Genomic DNA, 19,484 nt, shown 5'->3' with positions numbered 1-19,484 from the left:
CTGCTGATTTAGGCCTCAGGTGTCTATAAATTTGACACTCAGAACTGTGACTCGAGTAAATATACCAAAAAATGTCAGGCATTATTAACCTCAATATCAGGTTTGCAATCAGTACTCCATAGGGGAGGGGCAAACTAATATTCTGGATAGCTACACGAGCAAACGCTACTCCAGACTCTGGGTTCCTGCTCAGCCACAATAACACTATTTTTCTAAATCCCAGCCTTGTCTTTTCGGTATTTTCATTTTCACGTTCTTCATACTCCGAAGTGGTCGGAATACAGAGAGTAAGAACAGATTAAATACAAACACTTCCTTCTACATATATATTTTAGATCTTGAAGAGTCTCATCATACTTTGTATAGCACCATAGCTGGGCGGTGTTCGGACCTGTCAGCCGTCAGGTCAATCTATCCCACTTCCGGTCGCCCCCTCGACGGTGCCGGCGCGAACTCCATCGCAACCGCTTTTATTATCACTTTTCGTCTTTCTTTTCCTCTTATCTTTCCCTACCTCTTACTACTGCTCACCTTTTGTCCTCTCCACACCCTGAGCAGTGCCAAAATGCCTCTCGGGATACACAATCCGCTTCCTTCGTCTTTGAGCAGTACGTACTACATACCTGTCCCGGTCCCATCCACCTTCCCCGCAAATCGACTGAGATGACATGAGCTGACTACGTTTTGTTTAACCAGGTGAATGCAAGAAGGCAGGCAAGATTCTCGCTTCCTTTGTTGATCCAAAGCAAGCATTTGGTCCTGATAAAGTCATTCCTCCAGAAATTCTTGCCAATGCAAAGGTGAGCATGAATTCCCGTCCTCCCTTGTTATTGCTCTAACATGCGCGTCCCTGGGCCTAACTGACAGTCACATCAATAGGGTCTCGCAATTCTTACGGTTCTGAAAGCCGGTTTCTTGGGTTCTGGTCGTTTTGGATCGGGAGTCGTTATCGCCCGCCTGGCAGATGGCACCTGGTCCGCCCCGTCTGCCATCGCGACCGCGGGTGCCGGATTTGGGGGTCAAATTGGATTCGAGCTGACAGACTTTGTTTTCATCCTAAACGATGCAGCTGCGGTCAGGACATTTTCACAAGTCGGGACTTTAACTCTGGGTGGTAATGTGTCAATCGCCGCAGGACCCGTCGGGCGAAACGCGGAAGCTGCGGGTGCTGCCAGCACCAAAGGAGTCGCGGGCGTTTTCTCCTACTCGAAGACGAAGGGTCTTTTCGCCGGTGTCAGCTTGGAAGGTAGCATGTTGGTTGAACGCAAGGATGCCAACGAGAAGCTCTACAGCAGCCGGGTTTCTGCGCGTCAGCTTTTGAGTGGATCCATTCGACCGCCGCCATCTGCAGCCCCCCTCATGAGCATCTTGAACTCGCGTGCCTTTGCTGGCAATAATCGCATGTACGGTGATGAGATGTACAACGACATTCCAGTTTACGATCAGTCCCATGACGATGTTCTGTGGGAGGGCCGCAGAGGCACCGCGTATGGTGAAGGCGTTCAACAACGATCTCGGCCTAGGATGGGCATGCGGGACAGGGACAGTGTGGATGACTACGAGTATCGTGACCGACCTCGCCGTGCGAACACATGGGCCGACGAGGGCTATGACCGTCCTATGGGAGCAGGTGGCCTAGACCGGAGTTACACCACTCGATCCCCCCAACATGACTCCTACAGCCGCAGTCGCAGCAACACTGCACCATTCGAAGAGGACTATGTTTATTCTGACCGCAAACCCACACGGCCCACGGCACCAAAACCGGTCTTTGGGCAGAAGACTGGAGCGGCCCCGGCACTGCGACAAGACCAAGCAATTGCCCTATACACCTTTGATGCAGATCAAGAAGGCGACTTGGGATTCAGAAAGGGCGATATCATCACGATCCTGAAGCGGACAGATAAGTCAGAGGATTGGTGGACGGGGCGCATTGGGGACCGGGTTGGCATTTTCCCCAGGTAAGCACCTTTTTGCTTTATGCTGTATATTGATGAACCATTACTAACGGGGGGTTTAGCAACTACGTCGACGCATCTTAAATGCGCTATCTATACTTTCGAAATGATACCAATGAACTTTTTTCCCTTTTATTGTTTTGGTCTCCATTCGTTTTTTGTTCGATTTTCATGGGATCATGGCGCTGGGCTGAGTTATCTGTACTGAGCAGGAAAATTCTCCGGCAGTTATTGTTTTGTGCTTACCACTGAGCGTTTTTTTTTTTTTTTTTTTTTGGGTATAAGACTTAAGGGTTCTCTCATTTCCCTATGTGGTTTGATCTTGAAAGTAGAAATTCGAGGGGCAATACAACCCTACATGATACAACATCAAAGTCGGTCATGCACATTCAACGATAAAACAAGAAGAAAAGGAAAGCAAACAACAATAAGTACTCCGTAGTAAGGAATGACAAACAATATACTAGTAAAAGGGAAAATAAGCGCGTGCAAAGTACTAAGGTGATGGCGGTCACCAGCCACAGCGAAGCATGGCCCAAGGGCTAGTCCGGCATACCGCGATGTTGCAATAATTATTGCAGAACAGGTTGCAGAAAAGAAATTATCAGATGAATTTCCCAGCCGGAAGAATTCGAGAAAATGATCCAGGCCAGTCCGAGGAATTCCGCCGGGGCCTTCAGCTGAGCTGAGCTGAAGATACTAGTAGGGAATAGTTACTCTCCGGAGTTTGGGGGTGAACCACAGGCCAGCGCCAGGAACGCCCTGCGCTGCACAAACAAAAATAAACGAACCAGAATCGATCGTTGCTTTTTAATTGACCGATTCGAAGAAAAATAGAAAAAAAAGAAAATCGACGAAATCTCAGATCTCTTGGCTGGTGGTTCCAAAACGAGTCAGGCTCTCTTTTTACCCTCCGCCCAAAACCCCATCGTTCCATTCTCCGTCCTTCTTTCTCTCCCCTTCCCTCCTCTGCCTCCACCACCGACCATCTCTTCTTCCTTTCTCTTTCTTTTCTCCCCTCCCTTCTCATCCTATATCTACTTTTTTTTTTTTTTTTTTTTTTTTTTTTTTTTTCTTTCTAATATAGGGAAGACAAGCCCATCAGGTCAGCAACAGGCGCCGGATGCCTAGCTTTCAACTCCGTTCCCTTTCCTTCGTTCCCGTGGATGTGCCTCGTCGATTCGTGTTCCCCGCTTCGATGACCCTTCTCCTTCGTTGTCTTCCGGCCCAGGTGGTACATTGACCTCCCCTGATATCGAGCGAGCATCCTGTTGCCCCTCCTCGTCAATCTCGCCGATTTCTCGCATATTTTCGTTCTCTAGCGTGTTCGATTCCCGGTTCTGTTTATTCTCTCTAATGCAGGTACGATCACTTTTGTTAAACTTTCCGGTTCCTTGTCATCGCGCACACATACACATACCCCTTCCCTATACTTGCAACCCGTGGTCCGGTGTGTCTGTCCATGGCAGAGAAGGGTTAGATCACAAAGAGCCACCATAATCTCCACGGATGCGAAGGAACTGTGTCTCATCAGTTCTTTGTCTCAACAGGATTCTTCAACGAGCGCCGCTGAAGCTGGCGGAGGATATGCAACGCGGAGAGGCCACGGTCCTCACCTGTCAATTAGTGACCCGAGTCACCATGTCACGGAAGCCATTGGGCACATGTACGACGACGATGAATATGATAAACGGGATTCGAGACGCCTTAGCTACATTTCCTCTCCGCTCAGCGAATCCATTTCAACAATCCCCCCTGATCTCGCTGGATCAGCATCCCCAACCTCCCCCCAATCAATGCAGCTGCAAAGCCACCTGAATGAAGTCAATACTCAGCAGGAAAATGGACCGTCTCGACCGCCGCCCCTTGTCACCAGCAAGTCTTTTGACCGGGAAAGCAGCCCGGGGTCTCCCGGGTCCTCCAAGACCGACACCGCGACGACATCCTTTCCTCTCAACGATGTCGATTACGAATCCAACCCAGCAGCCGTGGCTCAGGAATTAAATAATTTGGCAGCCATCCGCCGCATGTCCATGGATGCGGTAGCGACTAGCGATCCCGACCTTCCCGACTTCTCCCCCTCCGTGGCCTCTCCCTCTGATGACGAAAACGATGCCTCGGGGCTGTTCTGGGTCCCAGCTCGCTTGCATCCTGAACTCGCGCCCATGGAGTTTCGATCGTTCCTTGAAAGCAGGTCGGAACGCATCAAGCGCAGATCTACTGATTTTGCGGGCTTGAGCCCGGAGGGTCCAGGATCTGGGAGCGGATTACGGCGCAAACGCTCGATGTTATCGAGGGAGATTGATAATTCCCATGGATATACAGACGGGGCGGAACGGTTGGAACGGAAACGATCCCAATCGAAACAGGATGCTATGAGCCCTAACCTGCTTGAACTAGAGTCCCTGGTGGATGATTCAAAACAAACAAATAAGTTGTCCCTGAATGGCATGCAAGGACTTTCCATTAGCGCCGACGAAGACAAACCAATCTTGCCTCCCATGCCACAGGCCCCCGGCCTTCGTCGATCGACCCGAACGCAGTACAGAAAAGCTGGTAGCGTGAAAAAAGGGGATCGTCCTAGAAGGTTCGGTAAGTCATCCGAATCAAATCAGTCGGTGCCGTCGATTGTTACGTCGCCCGCCGATCAACCAATACTGGGCCTCACGCGAGTTTCGACCGACCCTACTCCTTCGGCCACACGTGGCCAGGCAAAGCCCAAATCACCCCCAACTACTCCCGCGCAGGAGCCCGCTTCCAGCTCCAGCTCTACCCCTGCCACAGCTTCTTCCAAACCGCCGCCAGAGAGCAGCGCACAAGTCCAGGTCCATGCGACAGAGCCTGGCAAACCTCTGCAGTCCCGACAAGTGCAATCTCGTGTCGTTTCCAATGGACGGTCAAGTCCTGAGCGAAATGTTTCAGCGGCTGTGGAACCACCGCCTGCTAACAATAATCGGACTGCCAGTCAGACCTCGCAACAGCAAAGGAAATCTTCCGGGCGGGGATCTGAATCCTCATCGAGTCTTCTACCAAGAAAGAGCTCGGCTCAAAAACAAGCCAAAGAGAACACGTCAAGCCTCAACGATTTTGCCAACAGCCCGCAAGCGCTCCCTGGAAACACCACTCGGACCGATAGCCTCTCATTCATTCCCACCTTCTCGGACGACCGTAAATCAGACAGCAAGTCAGAAAGCAAGTCAGAAAGCAAGAGGTCGAAAGAAAGAAAGGATTCCGAGGGTGGCAGCCGGAAATCAAGCTGGCACTGGCTACTAGGTACGGAAGAGAAGGACAAGGATAAAGAAAAGAAGAAGGACAAAGACAGCGATTCCAAGAGGATAAAATCCAAACTCGTCGACAAAGTCCAGGATAGCACCAATTCCCATCATTCCTCCAACGATAGTAGTAATCAGCAACGTCGCGAGAGCTTTGCTATGGACCGGCCCGATCTGAAATTGGATGATGACCGGAAAAAAGACAACACGAGGAGGTCTTCTGGAGAATCAAAGAAGGAGAAGGAATCCGGTCTATTTTCATCTATATTTGGTGGTGGAAGGAAAAAACACAACAGCAGTGACAGTAATCACAAGAAAAGCTTATCCCGAAACTTTTCACCTGATCCTCCTGTTCGCGAACTTCAACCAGATGTCGACTATCCGTGGACCCGGTTTCCGATCCTCGAGGAACGAGCTATCTACAGGATGGCGCATATCAAGCTGGCAAACCCGCGACGGGCTCTGCACTCCCAAGTTCTTCTCAGCAACTTTATGTACTCGTATCTGGCCAAGGTGCAACAGATGCATCCACATATGACACTAGTCACATCTGCAACTCAAAGACAACAACAACAGGCGAAGGAGCGACAAGAAGAGGAATATCAACAACAATACCAACGATACCAAGAGGTAAGTTCTTGATTTTTTTTTTTTTTTTTTTTTTTTTTTTTTTTTTTGTAAATATTCCTGCGCAGGTGTGTTAACGAGCATACCCAGGCACAGCAATACGGTGACGGTTATGAGGAGTCTCAATCGTACGACTACGGCGATGATTCGCATGACCACTACAGGTCACAATCAAGCGGCTATCAGAACGGCGATGGCTATGGATCCGGGTACTATAATCATTATGGGCATTCAGCATTTGGTGACGATGCCCAACTCGACGACGACGACGATAACGACATGTGGTGACAATGAAAAGGAAAAAAAAAAAAAAAAAAAAAAAAAAAAAAAAAAAAAAAAAAAAAAACTTTCCAATTTTTTTCACTACTATTGATCCTTCCTCGGTTTCCCTCCCCCCCCAAAAAAACAAGACCCGATTTTATGCATCTCGACTTCGGTATCCTGACGAACTTGTACCCTTCTTTTTTTTTTTTTTACTTCTTCCCAAGTATTGCTTCCACCCCCCCCCTTGTATATGTCAGTTATTAAACTATAACACCCCTTTGGATGTCTAATCGATACCAGGGCCTGTTGTCAATGCCTATGAGATGATGATATTGTTGGGCCTGTCTCGTGATTTGCCATTTATGGTCTTTTTGCACACTGATTTTGATTTTCCTGCATAGCGTCTGGGGTTTTCTTTTATCTTCTTTTTCATGTTCATTTGGCTGCACTTTCAAGTCCATATACCTTATGATACATCTCTTATGCTTGCACTTTGACCTACATAATAGAATAGTGACCTTACCTGAGGTTCAGCAGGTGAATTTTTTTCGTTCCTGGGTACATAGCATAGCATAATGAAGTGATATTTCAAATATTTACAATTGGCTTTTTTTCGCTGTAGAAGTGACCTTGGTTCAGGCATAAAGCCTGTTCAAGATCCCCGGATAATGTCACGTGTTCGCCATCCCCGGTCCGCGTCATCGTCGTCGCTTCATTCCTCCAGTGGCTACCTTGCTACGGGACGGAAACCATATTTTATCACGATAGTTTTCTTGGACGACGAACAACCTATCCATCCTCTAGAGACTTCTAAAACGAATTAAAACGAACAATATAGCGCAAAGGAAGACGGCAAAATGAGCGAAGCCTACGAACGGGAGCAGTACATCCCCCTTTTCATCAACGATCAGTTATCGCCATCAGTAGCTAACGAATGAATCCAGGCAAAACAATGCTCTCCTCAACTCCCTCTCCAGCAAAGTATCAGCCCTCAAGTCGGTGACGATCGATATCCACGACAACGCCCATGATCACAACACACTGGACCACTCGGTTGGTCTTCTTTCCCTTCTCAGCGCTAGGACGCAAACTAACGGCTATGCTGTGATAGAATGAAGTCTTCTCCTCGTTCTCCTCGAATCTCCGCGGCAGCGCAAGTCGGTTAACGCGGATGGCAAAGCAGGGGGATACCGTTGCAGTGCTGAAAGTGGCGGGGATTGTGGCAGCAGTCGGGTTGGCGATCTGGGTGATTCTGGGATGGATTTTCTAAATTCGCTCGACACATGAATAAGGGTTTGTATCTGCTGGTATTGGTTGTTGTGGTGGTGATGCTAGTGCCGTACATATTATGTCTCGCTGGTTCGAGACTACATAACCGCCCACTGTGTACTCGTTCCGGGTTGTCCGTTTTCCCCGCGTCATGGCCCTCCCTGCTGGTCGATCTGGTCTCGTTCGCTCTATTTGTCCTCGCCCGGCCCCGGTCGTGTGCCATCATCTGCCTTAACTATGGCTTATGGCTTACGTCTTTTGCTCTTGGCGGGTTTGCTATTGAGGGGTTATGTTGCGGTTGGTTGCATATTGGGATGCGGGGATTGGGCTGATCGACTTGCTTGTCTAATGTACCTTTCTGGTTGTCTATACATAATTTTTTTAATGGCTTCGGATATTCCGAGCAGCATGGTTTCTACTTTTTATTGGGTGTGGATGGGGATGGAGATACTCGGGTACCTTGTTAGTGGTGCTGGGTTGCATGATAAATACGCATTCTCAATCCCTAAAATTCAATATACCCTGACTTGGAGAGACTAGATCAGTATCATAGCTCCCTGTCAATCCCAACAAGTGCAAATACAACCACTATCCAGAGTCCACTGTAAAAAGTCCTGACAGACCGGAGACATGCCGTCCGATGATCTACAACCCGAAGCGGATCTCTCAAAAAAAGCCTTCACCATGTGGTGGGAACGACTATATTCATTGGACTGAAAGTTTTCAGAGCCTTACAAGGTACGAAAGCAACAATAAAATAGTAAAGCAATAAAGTAATAAAAATACCCCTGGGTTTAACAGTGGCAAATTCCATCATTTTAGTAGTAAAAGGTACGTACAAAATGCTATTTGGAGTCGCCGGTGTACGGAACAAGAGCCGCCGTGTTGTTATTCTTATATGGTTATTCTATCTCGTACCAAAAGCACGGACAAATAGCAATCCGGTTTTTCTTCTTTGTATGTACCTTGGGGCCGTGTTGCCGGCTGGCTGGCTAGGACCGGAGGACTGCGTACCGATAAGTTTTATATAGCCAACGATGGCGACATTGGTTTCAAAGAAAAGACTGCACGGAGTATCCGTACAGCATTGCCCCAACGGCCCGAAGATAAAGTCGCCCTAAACGCGGGAATGAAAAAAAAAAATCTTCAGGCTTAGTTTAAACTATTCCGTACAGGGAGAAGGAAAAGATAGGGTTGCGCGATCTTATAGGGTAATAAAGTCTACGGAGCAGGGTGCATCGGCCCCATCAAGTTACGGAGGCGTGTTCCGCAGTCCGTTGAAAGGCTCAGACCCGGCATGCCGATGCGATGCGATGGTTGATGGAGGAAAGAAGCCGGACGGGAGAGATGCCGAGCGATTGGATGTTGGCTTGTTGTTATCGTGAAGGCCGATAGTGTGATACGAGGCAAAATACTTGCTAGTATTTTGCATAATGGCACAAGCTCAGCTGTCAATGTCAGATGGTGAATTGTGGATTAGATATCATCTCTGGTAAATACTCCGACCGAATGCTTGGCCCACGAAAATCATCGAAGCCAAGGATCGGAATATCTCTTTTTGAAGGGTTTCTAGAAAGTGACTCATCTGTTGTTAGGGACCTGCTTGATTGGGATTTTTCGGGATAAATCGTACAGGATTCTTATTTGTACAGCTTTTTGTTCTAGTACTCTGAGTATGCAGTATCCGGTATAGGAGAGACTGATATGGCGCATGGGTTAGATCATAACATGCGCTTGCGTCAACGGTCGTGTTCTAGATGTCTCGTGCCAGGGCTCTCACTAATATCACTCTGGTCTTACAACAGAATACTCAATTAATCTCTGTCCAGGTACAATCATCTTTTAGTGAGAGCTGCCGAATTCCGGAATCACAGTCCCGGGATGATCCCCCCTCCCGAAACCGCCCGTGCGAACGGCCTTCTCTCCGAGGTTATTCCATTGCATGTATCATACAATACAGCTGAGCCGAGAAAAGGAGGTCTACAAATGCAGATGGGCAGGTCCAAGATGCATGTATCTGCATTGTGTGCGTCGTAATCTCATGATTGTCTGGTGTAGGTGTACAAGTACCTGAACACATGGAACGAGACCAAGTCACAGCAATCACACCATCACTCCACGGAGATATGATACAAGCACGTCGATCATGAAACTCAGCCCTGATTGTTTTGCAAATCAGGAATTGAATTCACGATGTAAAGGGGACATCATAGCTTTTTGTATGATTCAGGGTACGACGATATGCAGTGTGACACGCCTACATAGACATCAATCTACACACTACACAATGTAGCCCGTACCCAACACTATGAGGACAGTTCCTGCAGATCATGGTGGGATGAAAATTCAAGAAACAAGCGGGCGAGTAATTAACCAAAAGGCAAAGCCATAATACGCGTAACCGTTTTTTGCATCCCTAAAAAGGAAAAAAAGAAAAGAAAAAGAAAAACGTGATCTGGCCGTGGGATCTGCCGTTTTTATTTTTTTTTATTTTTAATTTATTATTCCATGGATTGCGCAGAGTATATTATATGATTGATCTCTTTCTTTTCTTCCTTCTCTTTCATCATTTTCATTGCTCTGCTCGCCACTCTCGGTTCTTCTGCAACGACCATTCCCGTTGCGGGCATCTTTTCTTCTGTCTCCATATTTTCTACACACTTTCACTGTTACTGCGCTTTATCTCTCGCTTTCGCTTCTTTTCGTCGACTTCCTCGTTTATTCGATCGCGTGTCTATTCGTGTTGCTCCGGCGGTGCCCCTCATCCCCCTTATCAGTGATTATACTGTAACGTTCGATCAGCTGGCCGCCTGCAGCTGTTGTCGTCACCACCACCATGGCGTTCAGTCTCTTTGGAAACAGAGAGAGCGCTAGTTACGCCAAATATTTCAACATCCGGTGAGTTAATTTATTATCGCTTCGTCGGCTGCAATTGCGCACAATTGCGACAGATCACTGACAGTGTTATCGCTTAGATTGGACGAGGATTACATTGTCTTCCGCGGAAGCGAACATGAAGCCGCCAGCGCTCATCTTACCGGCCGTCTTTTGCTCTGTCTTTCAGAACCCCTCACTATCAAACACCTCCGGTTACATCTAACGGGAATTTCGCGCGTCTGGTGAGTTATTCAATCCCTGCACCCCGCAGTCTGCTTTGTTATTCTGTGATACTAATGTGTCGCAGCTGGCATCTTCCATCGTCTTCCGCCAGCGGCGGACGGAAGAATTGGAGGGAAAAGTCATTTTATGAAAAGACATGGCGATTCAGAGAACCCGGTAAAGGCAAGACCGAAACACTCCGCGCCGGAAACTACGAATATCCCTTCGACGTCGTCCTCGAGGGCTCTCTGCCGGAGAGCATCGAGGGCTTGACCGATACATATGTGACGTACCGATTCAAGGCGGAGATCAATCGAAAATATGCAAAGGATATCGTCGTTCGCAAGCCGCTACGGATCATCCGGACATTGGAACCTAGCGCGCTTGAGCTTGCGCATGCAATGGTGAGCTTCCATTCATTGTATTGAGCCGGTGAACAATCTGCTAACTGTTTGATTTTTCAGTCAGTGGAGAACATTTGGCCGAACAAGATCGAATACTCGATTACCACTCCCACGAAAGCCGTCATTTTTGGCACCAACATCCAAATTGAATTCAAATTAATACCCCTCCTTAAAGGTCTCCGCATTGGACAAATTGTTTCGCAACTCGTTGAGACTCACGATCTCACCCTTAACCCCGACGACCCCGAATCCTTCCGCAATTCGTACAAGAATACAAGGACAATTGCCAGTGATGAGCATGAGTTTGATCCGGACAACGACCTAGAAATCCTTGATGAGTCTGTCGAAGGCTATCAATTTTCGCGTAATCTCGTTCTGCCCAAGACCCTTACGAAGTGTCTGCAAGACACAGACACTAGAGGCATCAAGATCCGTCACAAGCTTAAATTCCGGCTCCAGCTTCATAATCCCGATGGTCATGTTAGCGAGGTAAGTGACGTGCCATTCTAAGAAAAGGAGAAAGATTCTAACTCGTGCAGCTACGCGCGACGCTTCCTGTTTCGGTTTATATCTCCCCCAACCTGCCCTTTGACGACGAGAACAACCTGGTCGACCAAAGCCCTCAAACGGCGCAGAGGGCTATCCAAGATAGTGCTCAACAAGCACCCCCATTGTACGGCGAGCACCAGTTCGATCAGCTCTACAGCGATGTCGATCCCAGTGGTTACCGGACCCCTGGTCCGATGAGTGGCCCGGGTACGCCCTTTGGCTCGCTCAGTCGCAACTTGTCAGCGGAAAACCTGGCTTCGATGAATGCTTTGACCAACAGTGATATCTCTGCGTCAGCTTTGCACCATCGTCTGGCAAACCTCCGCGCCAACCGACTCAGTCAGGTCAGCCATCTTACGCCGTCAGAGCCGGAGAGCCACCATGACTCGCGATTAGGCGTTCCTCAAGATTACTTTGGTCCGTCGTCGGGTTCGACCTCTCACACTCCAGCAAGTCCTGTGCTATCTCGACGGGCTTCTGACGAGGGTGAGCACGATCACTTCCACCACCCGATTCCGTCGGGCATGGCTACGCCGTTTCATCCCCACTCTTCAGAGCTCGAGACCCTGAGTCGCGTGCCCAGTTACGACACAGCTATGCGATCAAATATACATCTACGGAGACACGATCCCCTTCCCGACTACAACACTGTGGTTGCTAGTGACGTTCGCACCCCGACCCCTCCGCAATCACCGCAGCGAGCATACGTTCGGGGTTCGGCTCGCGGTTCATCGGAAAACCAATGCCCGACGCTGGAGGTGTCACAGCGACCTCTATTCCAATCTCGCTCACCCAGCCAGATAGATGATGCAGACCGCAACCTCCGCATCTTTCAGGCTCGGGCCTAAAATTTCATACACCTACCTAATATGCATCATTGAGCGGACCTACCCAGGAGGTCCACTCTGATTTCTCCAGCATGAGGATGCGGGTCATCTTCACATGATTAGACGGAAGGAATTCTCCTCTTCAATATTTCTCCATTTACGTTTTTGGGATTGGCGCTCTACCATATAGACGGATATTTGAAAATTCGGGTTTTATTTTATTTTATTTTTTTGGTTGGAGTCGGATTGGATGAGGGGAATGATACAACGCCATATATCGACTGGCCCGCATGAGTTACGTTTTTTATGTATTTTCATCACGCATCTGCAAAAAATCTTGATGGCAGCACATTTCTCACCTCATTTCTCTAGCATAACATCGAAATCTCTATACATGAACCGAGACTACTTTCTTCACTTCATAACAATTGCCGTATTCTGCGTATCTGTAGAGATCGAACGCTATGACATCACCGCGGCTGTGATCAGGGAACTAACTCAAATGGGAAATTGCGGCATCACCCTGCTCTAATTGGGCTCTGCAATGATATCATGTGATCCGGGACCCTGATCGACCGGCGATTGGACAATTTATTGGAGTGTGGCGCAGCAGTTAGATCGGGCCATGGATCATAGTGTGGATTTACGGACAGTAGTAGTATTAACAATCGGATTATTGGGAACTCAAAATGCTTGGAATTTGGGATTTGGAATTGGACAGTGGCCAATGAGTGCTCTCGGAGTTAGGGATATGTGCCTGGGTATCGCACACTACATTTTCACACCTTATGGAGGGGCCGTGGAGAGAAAATGGTGGGAAGTGACCTCATCGGTTGGTCGATCGCTGCCCAAGTGTTGAACCGGTGCAGTATTTATTGGCTTTGAGTCTGCTTGGTTCGTGTGCTTCTATTTTGTCTGTTCAATTGCCATCTTTAATACCTTTTACGGAGTATTTAATTTAATATATCTTTATTCTCTTCTTGATCCAAGCGCTTCCCCACCCGTCATTGGCACTAGTCCCCCTCATCGCGGCTAGCGGTTAATTGGCATCTTCTTTGCACTTCTGCTGGTCTTCATCTCTTCTTCTCTTCTCTTATCACCCTTTAATCACTTTTTAATCTTTCTCATTTTCTGTTTTATTTATAACAGTTTTCAAAATGACTACCCCTACCAGTCCCACGGCTACCCTCCCCACCCGTTCCTCGACCATCCGCAGCACCACTACCGACACGGCTACCCGACGGACATCCGTGAGTGATGATGAGGCTATCCCGGACTCGGACAGCAGTGAGGTATGTTTCGGATAAAAAGGGAAGAGATATAAGAGAATTGACTAACTGTTGGGGCAGACGACAAACCTCCTCGTCGAACGTCTCCGGGCTTGGAAGCACATGTGCGGATACTTGGAGGATTATGTCAATGTAACTGCCAAGGTGCAGAAGTCGCAGTCGAAGGACTATGAGAAGATTCTCAAGGTGTGCATATTTTGTTTTGATATCTGATTAGTGGGCAGTGTCTGACGATGAGCGATAGTCCGTTAGCGACCCCTTGAAAGAGGGACACCATTTCTCTCAGAGCACCGGCGGTATTGCGAGTCTGCTGGAGAACATTCGGGCCAATACTCAGGGGATTGTGAACATGCACTTGGACACCGAGAAGAACCTTAAGGGCTCTGTTCTCCCCGTTCTCGAGCGTCTGCACAAGGAAATCAAGGCCAAGGGGAAGGAGGTGCAGAGCGGTGCGTCCAAGGGTGCCAAGGCTGTCGACAAGGCTCGCGGTGTCACCCAGAAGCATATCGAGCTGCTGGCTCAACAGGTGGCGTCATTTGATTCGGCGGCCGGAAACAAGTTTGATCACTATAATGACCCCTACCTACTGCGTCGGGGCGTCAACCACCGCCTGAACAAGCAGGTCATCGAGGAGAACAACAACCGCCAGGACATCATCGCAGTGCAGAACAACTTCCAGCAGTTCGAAGCACACGTCATCCAGACTGCGCAGGGCGCTCTGGAGCAGTTCTTCACATTCATGGGCGGCCAGCTAGACCGCCAGAAGAACATGTACGCCGATATCCTGGGCTCCGCACAGCGCGTACCCCCAGACTTCGAATGGGTTAACTTCATGACCCGCAACGACCACGTCCTCGTGAACCCCGACTCCCCTCCCCGCTCCCTCTCCAACATCAGCTTCCCCAACCAAGACCACCGTGCCACCAATGCCCTCATCGAGGGCTCTCTCGAACGCAAGTCCCGCGCCATGATTAAGGGTTACAACTCAGGCTACTACGTCGTGTCTCCAGCACGCTACCTCCACGAATTCAAAGACGACGACGACTTCCGCCGCGACCCCGCCCCCGAACTCTCCCTCTACCTCCCCGACTGCGTCATCGGCGCCATCGACGGTAGCAAGTTCAGCGTCAAGGGCAAAGACGTCTCCGGCAGCAAGGTCGGAAACGCCTTCCACACCACCACCGAACTCCAATTCAAGGCCCACACCCCCTCTGACGCAGAGAAATGGTGGACAGTCATCAAGGATGCTTCCCGCGGCCCTACCCACGTCAACACCTCCGCCAGCGCAACTAGCACTCCTGCTTCCCCTGCCGTAACAACGCCCGCCACCCCCGCTGCTGAGGGCAGTGGCGCCGCTGCCGCTGCTCCTGCGGAGAACCACCCGCCCGCCTACAGCGAGAAGAACGGCGAGCAAGCCGGTGCTGCCACTGCTACTCCTTCGCTCGACACCAAGGCTGCTACGGAGTCTCAGGCTCCGGCTCAGACGCCCACCTCGCCGGCTCCTACTACCGGCTCTGGTAATGGACATTTCCACATGGGCCCTGGGGGTAGCGCTGTCGGTGAGACTGAGAAGAAGGCTTAATTTTCTTTTGTAGTATTTTCTTCTTTGTTGATATACGACTATACACGACTTGTTTTGCATATGCTTTGGTCGTTAACTGGTTCATTTTGTCAGTTTATATGGTTTAATAATTTGTATTTAATTTGAGTCAAGAGTCAGTGGCATGCACATATTTTCTCTACTTATTTATTATCATGGTTCAAAACGAGAAGTACTGGTAATATAGCCCATTGGTATCCTAAATGATAGACGTCTATCAGACCGAACCAATAGAGGAGATATATAGGTATACATGCATGCTATGCACGCAGGGGAAATACCAATCGTAGTCATAAGCACTCGGTGTCTATATCGACCACCGAGTTAACATGTCATTCATTTCGTTACTAACGCCAATCTTAAGATACACAGTGTGGAGAAAAGAGTGAGAGTAATATAGACAGCGCAGAGAAAAAAGTTAACACAGCACACATAAAACACGTGTATAGTGGGGTAGAATGCTAAAAATCGTCCGGACTCTCCAAATCCGCCAACTTCTGACCCAAGAATTTCCCCAATGCAGCAGATTTCGACTCCAGTGCCAGCAGAATAGCAGGGGAAGCAGAGAGGTTCAGACTTTCGAGACGGGCGAGGTCGGAACTGCGGTCGATTTGGTATTGTGTTTCGAGGTTGACGGTTAGGGCGTCTGGGTTTGTACTAGTGTTGTTGTTATTGTCAGGTGTAGCGGTATCCGCGGTGTGAAGATTGTTTGATGACCCATTTCTAATGAGATCATCATCGTTGATGCTGTTGCCATCATGCTGTGGTTGCGGCAACTTGGATGGTCCGATAGCTGCTAAGAGAACCTTGTCGGCGATGCGAGTGACAACAGCAACGGAGTCGTCAAGTTCGAAGACTATAGAGCCCACATCACCAAGCGACACAGATTGTGCGGTGATATAGGAAGACGGATGACTAGCCGGATTCACACCGGTGAGGTTGCCGCTTGACACGGTTTTGGCGTAGCAGGTGTAGGCAGCGCCGTATGTTGCGCTCAAGTTGCGTAGTTGGCGAGATGTGAGAGAAGATGCGTGGGCAAAGACGGCACCATTTGTGGCAAAAACCCTGTATTCGTTAATTACGATATTTGGCCGAAAAAGGGAAGAGGGGCTTACATCATGGAGGTGATTTCTGGCGGCGAGAGGTTATCCTCGAGCAGATCGCTCAACGCCTCTGCATCGAGCATCTTGATGTCAGGTAAACCAGGAATCATGTCGTCGTCGTAGGTGTAGATGTCGTTCTCGGTTTCGTAGTCAGATTCGGTTCGACTGCCTTCAGTAGTACTGTCAGTCTCAGTTTCGAAGTTGTCGTCAATGGCCCAGTTTTTAGGCGGCGACCAGGAACAATCCTCTGGAAAGAAGAAGCAGTTGTCTTGGTAGTCTTCGTCTTCGTGATCGTATTCGATGGGTTCGTCTGAGCACTCCAGTAGATTCTGAGCGTATTGGACGTGGCTGCGAGCCCAGTAGGGAACGAAGCCAACCTCGTGGGTATCGACTTGTTTCTGGGTGAAGTAGCCCGGTTGAACTGGATGTTGGAACTCAGCCATGATTTCTTTCCTCCTTTGTTTTCTCGTATTTGAGACAAGGACAGCGAGATGAAGCAATGAACGAAGCAATAAGATGAGAATGAATAGAAGTAGATGAAGGAAGTAAGAGAGCAGAAGTAAGAAATCGGGTAAAAGAGCACACGACCACCAACGCCCGTGACCAAAAGAGTTCAGATCAGCAAATAAGCGAAACGAGGATAACGGGTTGACGCCTTGAGGGCTAGTCCACAGTCCTCGACCCCGGAGTGCGAGGCATGGTGCCTAACAGCCCGTAAGCGATCAGACGATATGCCAAAACTGCCTGACGGGTCACTATGACGCTGAACCAAGACTGGCAGGGGCCAAATAGGAGACAAGAATAAGACAGAAAAAGAAAAGAAGCGATGCAAAACAGGAGAGCGTAGCAGGAAATTGAAGATCGATTGGATGTATCTATCTCCCGGGAGAGGCTTAACTGCCACCAACCTTGATTAAACACGACAACCGTGATGGAACCTTCTGCGCAAGTGACTGGAGTCGATTATGCAATGCAATGCGACTGGATTCAGGTGGATTTGAAAGGTGTTGTGCTGGACGAATGGGTGTTGGTGAGAGTCGAAGAGAGAGAATTGGAAGAGGTGAAGTTGGCCGCTTAGAGAAGGAAAGATGGAGTCGGGGATCTGGCGACCAGTTGGCGGTGATGCGCTGGGCCAGTGCTACATAGAGTAAGATTTCTGAACCGATTGAACCATTGATACTATAGTATCCTATTATATTATCTCGGATTATAGTTGGATTGATTGAATTTATTCATACAATTGTGCGTCTTTTTCTGTGTTGGGATTGACTTTATGTCAATTACACTAGTACTTGCGTGGAATGATTGACGGCCCTCGATATACATCTACAAAATCCATGCAATACACAGTTCATATAATAATTAACCCATTTGCTAAATTATAACACCAGGATATTCCTTGACATAATGATCTGACTGCTGGGATACTGGATTTTGGTATGTTTTAGTATCACCAATGACAGCCAGTTAGTTCCCCGCACTACACCCAACACTCTTCCTGTTTCTATTTCTTGTCCAGGTCCATAACTTTATATCAACGTAATCAATGTTCCTTCGTCCTACTAAACGTGCATGCGATGGGTGTATATCTCGCAAGGTGAGATGCAGCGGGACCTGGCCCTGCGACACCTGTCGAAGCGGGCCAAAACAGATCAACTGCACCTACTTCAAGCCAGCTCGCAAGAGAGGTCCGAAGGTTCGACGGCCTGCTGAAATCCCCAGTGACCGCATGCCTAGCGGCTGTCGTGTCTCAGCGAATGACCTTGCTGAAACTACCCCGAGAGACGGCTTTGTTATTGAAAGGAGTCCCGATTCGGCACGTTCGTGGAGTCAGACGATTCCTCAGGCAACCCTGGCTTACATTGTGCGCGAATATCAACGATCTTCCTATAGCGTTTGGCCAGTGATCAACGTCAAAGTACTCCTGCAGAGACTGGAGAGTGATAACGACCCGAGTACGTACTGCTTAGCTTTGGCGCTTTGCGCAGCAACAATGGCACAACTCCAACTCGCACCCCTAATAAATGGAGATCGGGAGATCGAATGTAAACTTTTGGCAACTGAATGTTTGCACCTGCGCGAAGAAATAAAATACCGGGAGCACCTTGATGCGCGCAGTGTGCTTGTCTCGTTGTTTCTACACGTGTACCATGCTAAAATCAACAAGCGAAACTCGGCTATGCTGTTTATACAGGAGGCTATTTCAGGTGCCAGGTTACTTAAACTGGATGATGACGGTATGGTGGCAAGAGAGTGGAGTAAAGATGAGAATGTGATTGCGAACTGCGACATTCTATTTACTTTGCTTTGGGTGTCAGAAAGGTATTTACCCTTTTGGAGGCGTGCTAAGTATGCGCGATTGGTGCTCATCCATAATTTGGCAGAGGCTATGCTATGCACCTTGGCCTAAAACCGTCCTATAAAAGTCCAACTTGGCTGTCAGACCGAGCACAAACATCCGAAAACGCTCACGTGCAAGGCTTGATCGAGCATGCGAGATTATTCGCAGCGCTTGATGGCGTTATTACTGGAGAAAGTAATTTAGCTGGACTTCCTGCTAGCACCCTAACGGAGACAGAAGCTGCTTTGTCGACGCTCTCCCTGGGCCAGGGTGAACGAGCGCCCACACGAATGGCAGACTACTGCATTACCAAGGAATGGATGCGGATTATAATTTGGCAGGAGGCTCTATCTCGACACTTACTTTCTTCCACGTCGTACCTGGAGTTGATGACTTTTAGGTTCCCGGTCCATGTTGGTCGGGATTTGCTGTGTTCCTTGCAGGGATTTTCCAGGTCCGATTTGCTACCTTTGGGCCGTGACCAGGTGAACTCAAATGCTACTAATCTTGATATGAGATGCTGACTGGGCCAATGCAGCTTCTGAAGTGTTTTGAAATTACAAACTCCCTCGCAGACACAGTATTGTGTACCTCCTTCATTGTTGCATCGTTCCAGGGCTTTCACGTTGGCCCTCAAGACTTGTTGCATGCTCTTTACCAGAAGCTGTTGCCGTTTCTGGACCAAGATCAGACGCTAAAATCAATTCTACATGTAAAAACTGCCAAGTCACTAGTTACAGCCCCAGCTCGTGCTCTGTATCTTGGTATAAACGAGCAATGGCTCGGAGAGGATCAGAACAACGACAGCATTGATAGTTGTCTGGATCTTGCGACCAACGTGAGAAGTGCTATATCGGATATCCCTGACTATTCTGTTTGATT

The 19,484-nt window shown here is 48.7% G+C and overlaps 8 protein-coding genes across 8 annotated transcripts; 7 read left to right on the top strand and 1 right to left on the bottom strand.

The window, feature by feature from the left end:
- Window positions 1-84: 84 nt before the first annotated feature.
- EURHEDRAFT_412445 (SYLF and SH3 domain-containing protein) lies at window positions 85-2,234 on the top strand. The gene is made up of 4 exons (XM_040781904.1): window positions 85-608; window positions 697-800; window positions 880-1,961; window positions 2,021-2,234. The coding sequence occupies exons 1-4, from the start codon at window positions 566-568 to the stop codon at window positions 2,040-2,042; spliced, it is 1,251 nt and encodes a 416-aa protein (XP_040638813.1). The 5' UTR covers window positions 85-565; the 3' UTR covers window positions 2,043-2,234.
- An 804-nt stretch (window positions 2,235-3,038) lies between these two features.
- Window positions 3,039-6,181, top strand: EURHEDRAFT_412443 (putative telomere silencing protein Zds1). The gene is made up of 3 exons (XM_040781903.1): window positions 3,039-3,320; window positions 3,509-5,860; window positions 5,948-6,181. The coding sequence occupies exons 1-3, from the start codon at window positions 3,315-3,317 to the stop codon at window positions 6,143-6,145; spliced, it is 2,556 nt and encodes an 851-aa protein (XP_040638812.1). The 5' UTR covers window positions 3,039-3,314; the 3' UTR covers window positions 6,146-6,181.
- Window positions 6,182-6,978: 797 nt separating this feature from the next.
- Window positions 6,979-7,391, top strand: EURHEDRAFT_515443 (SNARE domain- containing protein; the record flags this gene model as incomplete). Its single annotated transcript, XM_040786377.1, has 3 exons — window positions 6,979-7,004; window positions 7,066-7,174; window positions 7,233-7,391. 3 exons carry the CDS (start codon window positions 6,979-6,981, stop codon window positions 7,389-7,391), a joined length of 294 nt encoding a protein of 97 aa, XP_040638811.1.
- Window positions 7,392-8,848: 1,457 nt separating this feature from the next.
- Window positions 8,849-9,054, top strand: EURHEDRAFT_412436 (uncharacterized protein; the record flags this gene model as incomplete). The annotated part of the gene is made up of 1 exon (XM_040781902.1): window positions 8,849-9,054. The coding sequence occupies one exon, from the start codon at window positions 8,852-8,854 to the stop codon at window positions 9,014-9,016; it is 165 nt and encodes a 54-aa protein (XP_040638810.1). The 3' UTR covers window positions 9,017-9,054.
- A 1,172-nt stretch (window positions 9,055-10,226) lies between these two features.
- On the top strand, window positions 10,227-12,290 carry EURHEDRAFT_455985 (arrestin family protein; the record flags this gene model as incomplete). Its single annotated transcript, XM_040784321.1, has 5 exons — window positions 10,227-10,288; window positions 10,366-10,509; window positions 10,575-10,893; window positions 10,954-11,382; window positions 11,433-12,290. 5 exons carry the CDS (start codon window positions 10,227-10,229, stop codon window positions 12,288-12,290), a joined length of 1,812 nt encoding a protein of 603 aa, XP_040638809.1.
- Window positions 12,291-13,426: 1,136 nt separating this feature from the next.
- Window positions 13,427-15,140, top strand: EURHEDRAFT_377663 (PH domain protein; the record flags this gene model as incomplete). Its single annotated transcript, XM_040778992.1, has 3 exons — window positions 13,427-13,561; window positions 13,619-13,744; window positions 13,803-15,140. The coding sequence occupies 3 exons, from the start codon at window positions 13,427-13,429 to the stop codon at window positions 15,138-15,140; spliced, it is 1,599 nt and encodes a 532-aa protein (XP_040638808.1).
- Window positions 15,141-15,619: 479 nt separating this feature from the next.
- On the bottom strand, window positions 15,620-16,704 carry EURHEDRAFT_455903 (uncharacterized protein; the record flags this gene model as incomplete). Its single annotated transcript, XM_040784313.1, has 2 exons — window positions 15,620-16,223; window positions 16,274-16,704. The coding sequence occupies 2 exons, from the start codon at window positions 16,702-16,704 to the stop codon at window positions 15,620-15,622; spliced, it is 1,035 nt and encodes a 344-aa protein (XP_040638807.1).
- A 986-nt stretch (window positions 16,705-17,690) lies between these two features.
- On the top strand, window positions 17,691-19,482 carry EURHEDRAFT_500484 (putative C6 transcription factor; the record flags this gene model as incomplete). Its single annotated transcript, XM_040785743.1, has 3 exons — window positions 17,691-18,583; window positions 18,646-19,087; window positions 19,141-19,482. Exons 1-3 carry the CDS (start codon window positions 17,808-17,810, stop codon window positions 19,480-19,482), a joined length of 1,560 nt encoding a protein of 519 aa, XP_040638806.1. The 5' UTR covers window positions 17,691-17,807.
- Between the last annotated feature and the right edge of the window lie 2 nt (window positions 19,483-19,484).

The sequence above is a fragment of the Aspergillus ruber genome (assembly GCF_000600275.1).
Source record: "Aspergillus ruber CBS 135680 unplaced genomic scaffold scaffold00013, whole genome shotgun sequence".
NCBI classification, from domain to species: Eukaryota; Fungi; Ascomycota; class Eurotiomycetes; order Eurotiales; family Aspergillaceae; genus Aspergillus; species Aspergillus ruber.
This window is presented reverse-complemented; position numbering and strand designations above follow the sequence as displayed.

Coding starts and splice junctions, on each gene's coding strand:
- EURHEDRAFT_412445 (XM_040781904.1), top strand. CDS start 566: ATGCCTCTCGGGATACACAATCCGCTTCCTTCGTCTTTGAGCA. Junction 801..879: donor AAATTCTTGCCAATGCAAAG/GTGAGCATGAAT, acceptor TCACATCAATAG/GGTCTCGCAATTCTTACGGT. Junction 1,962..2,020: donor CGGGTTGGCATTTTCCCCAG/GTAAGCACCTTT, acceptor CGGGGGGTTTAG/CAACTACGTCGACGCATCTT.
- EURHEDRAFT_412443 (XM_040781903.1), top strand. Junction 5,861..5,947: donor AATACCAACGATACCAAGAG/GTAAGTTCTTGA, acceptor GAGCATACCCAG/GCACAGCAATACGGTGACGG.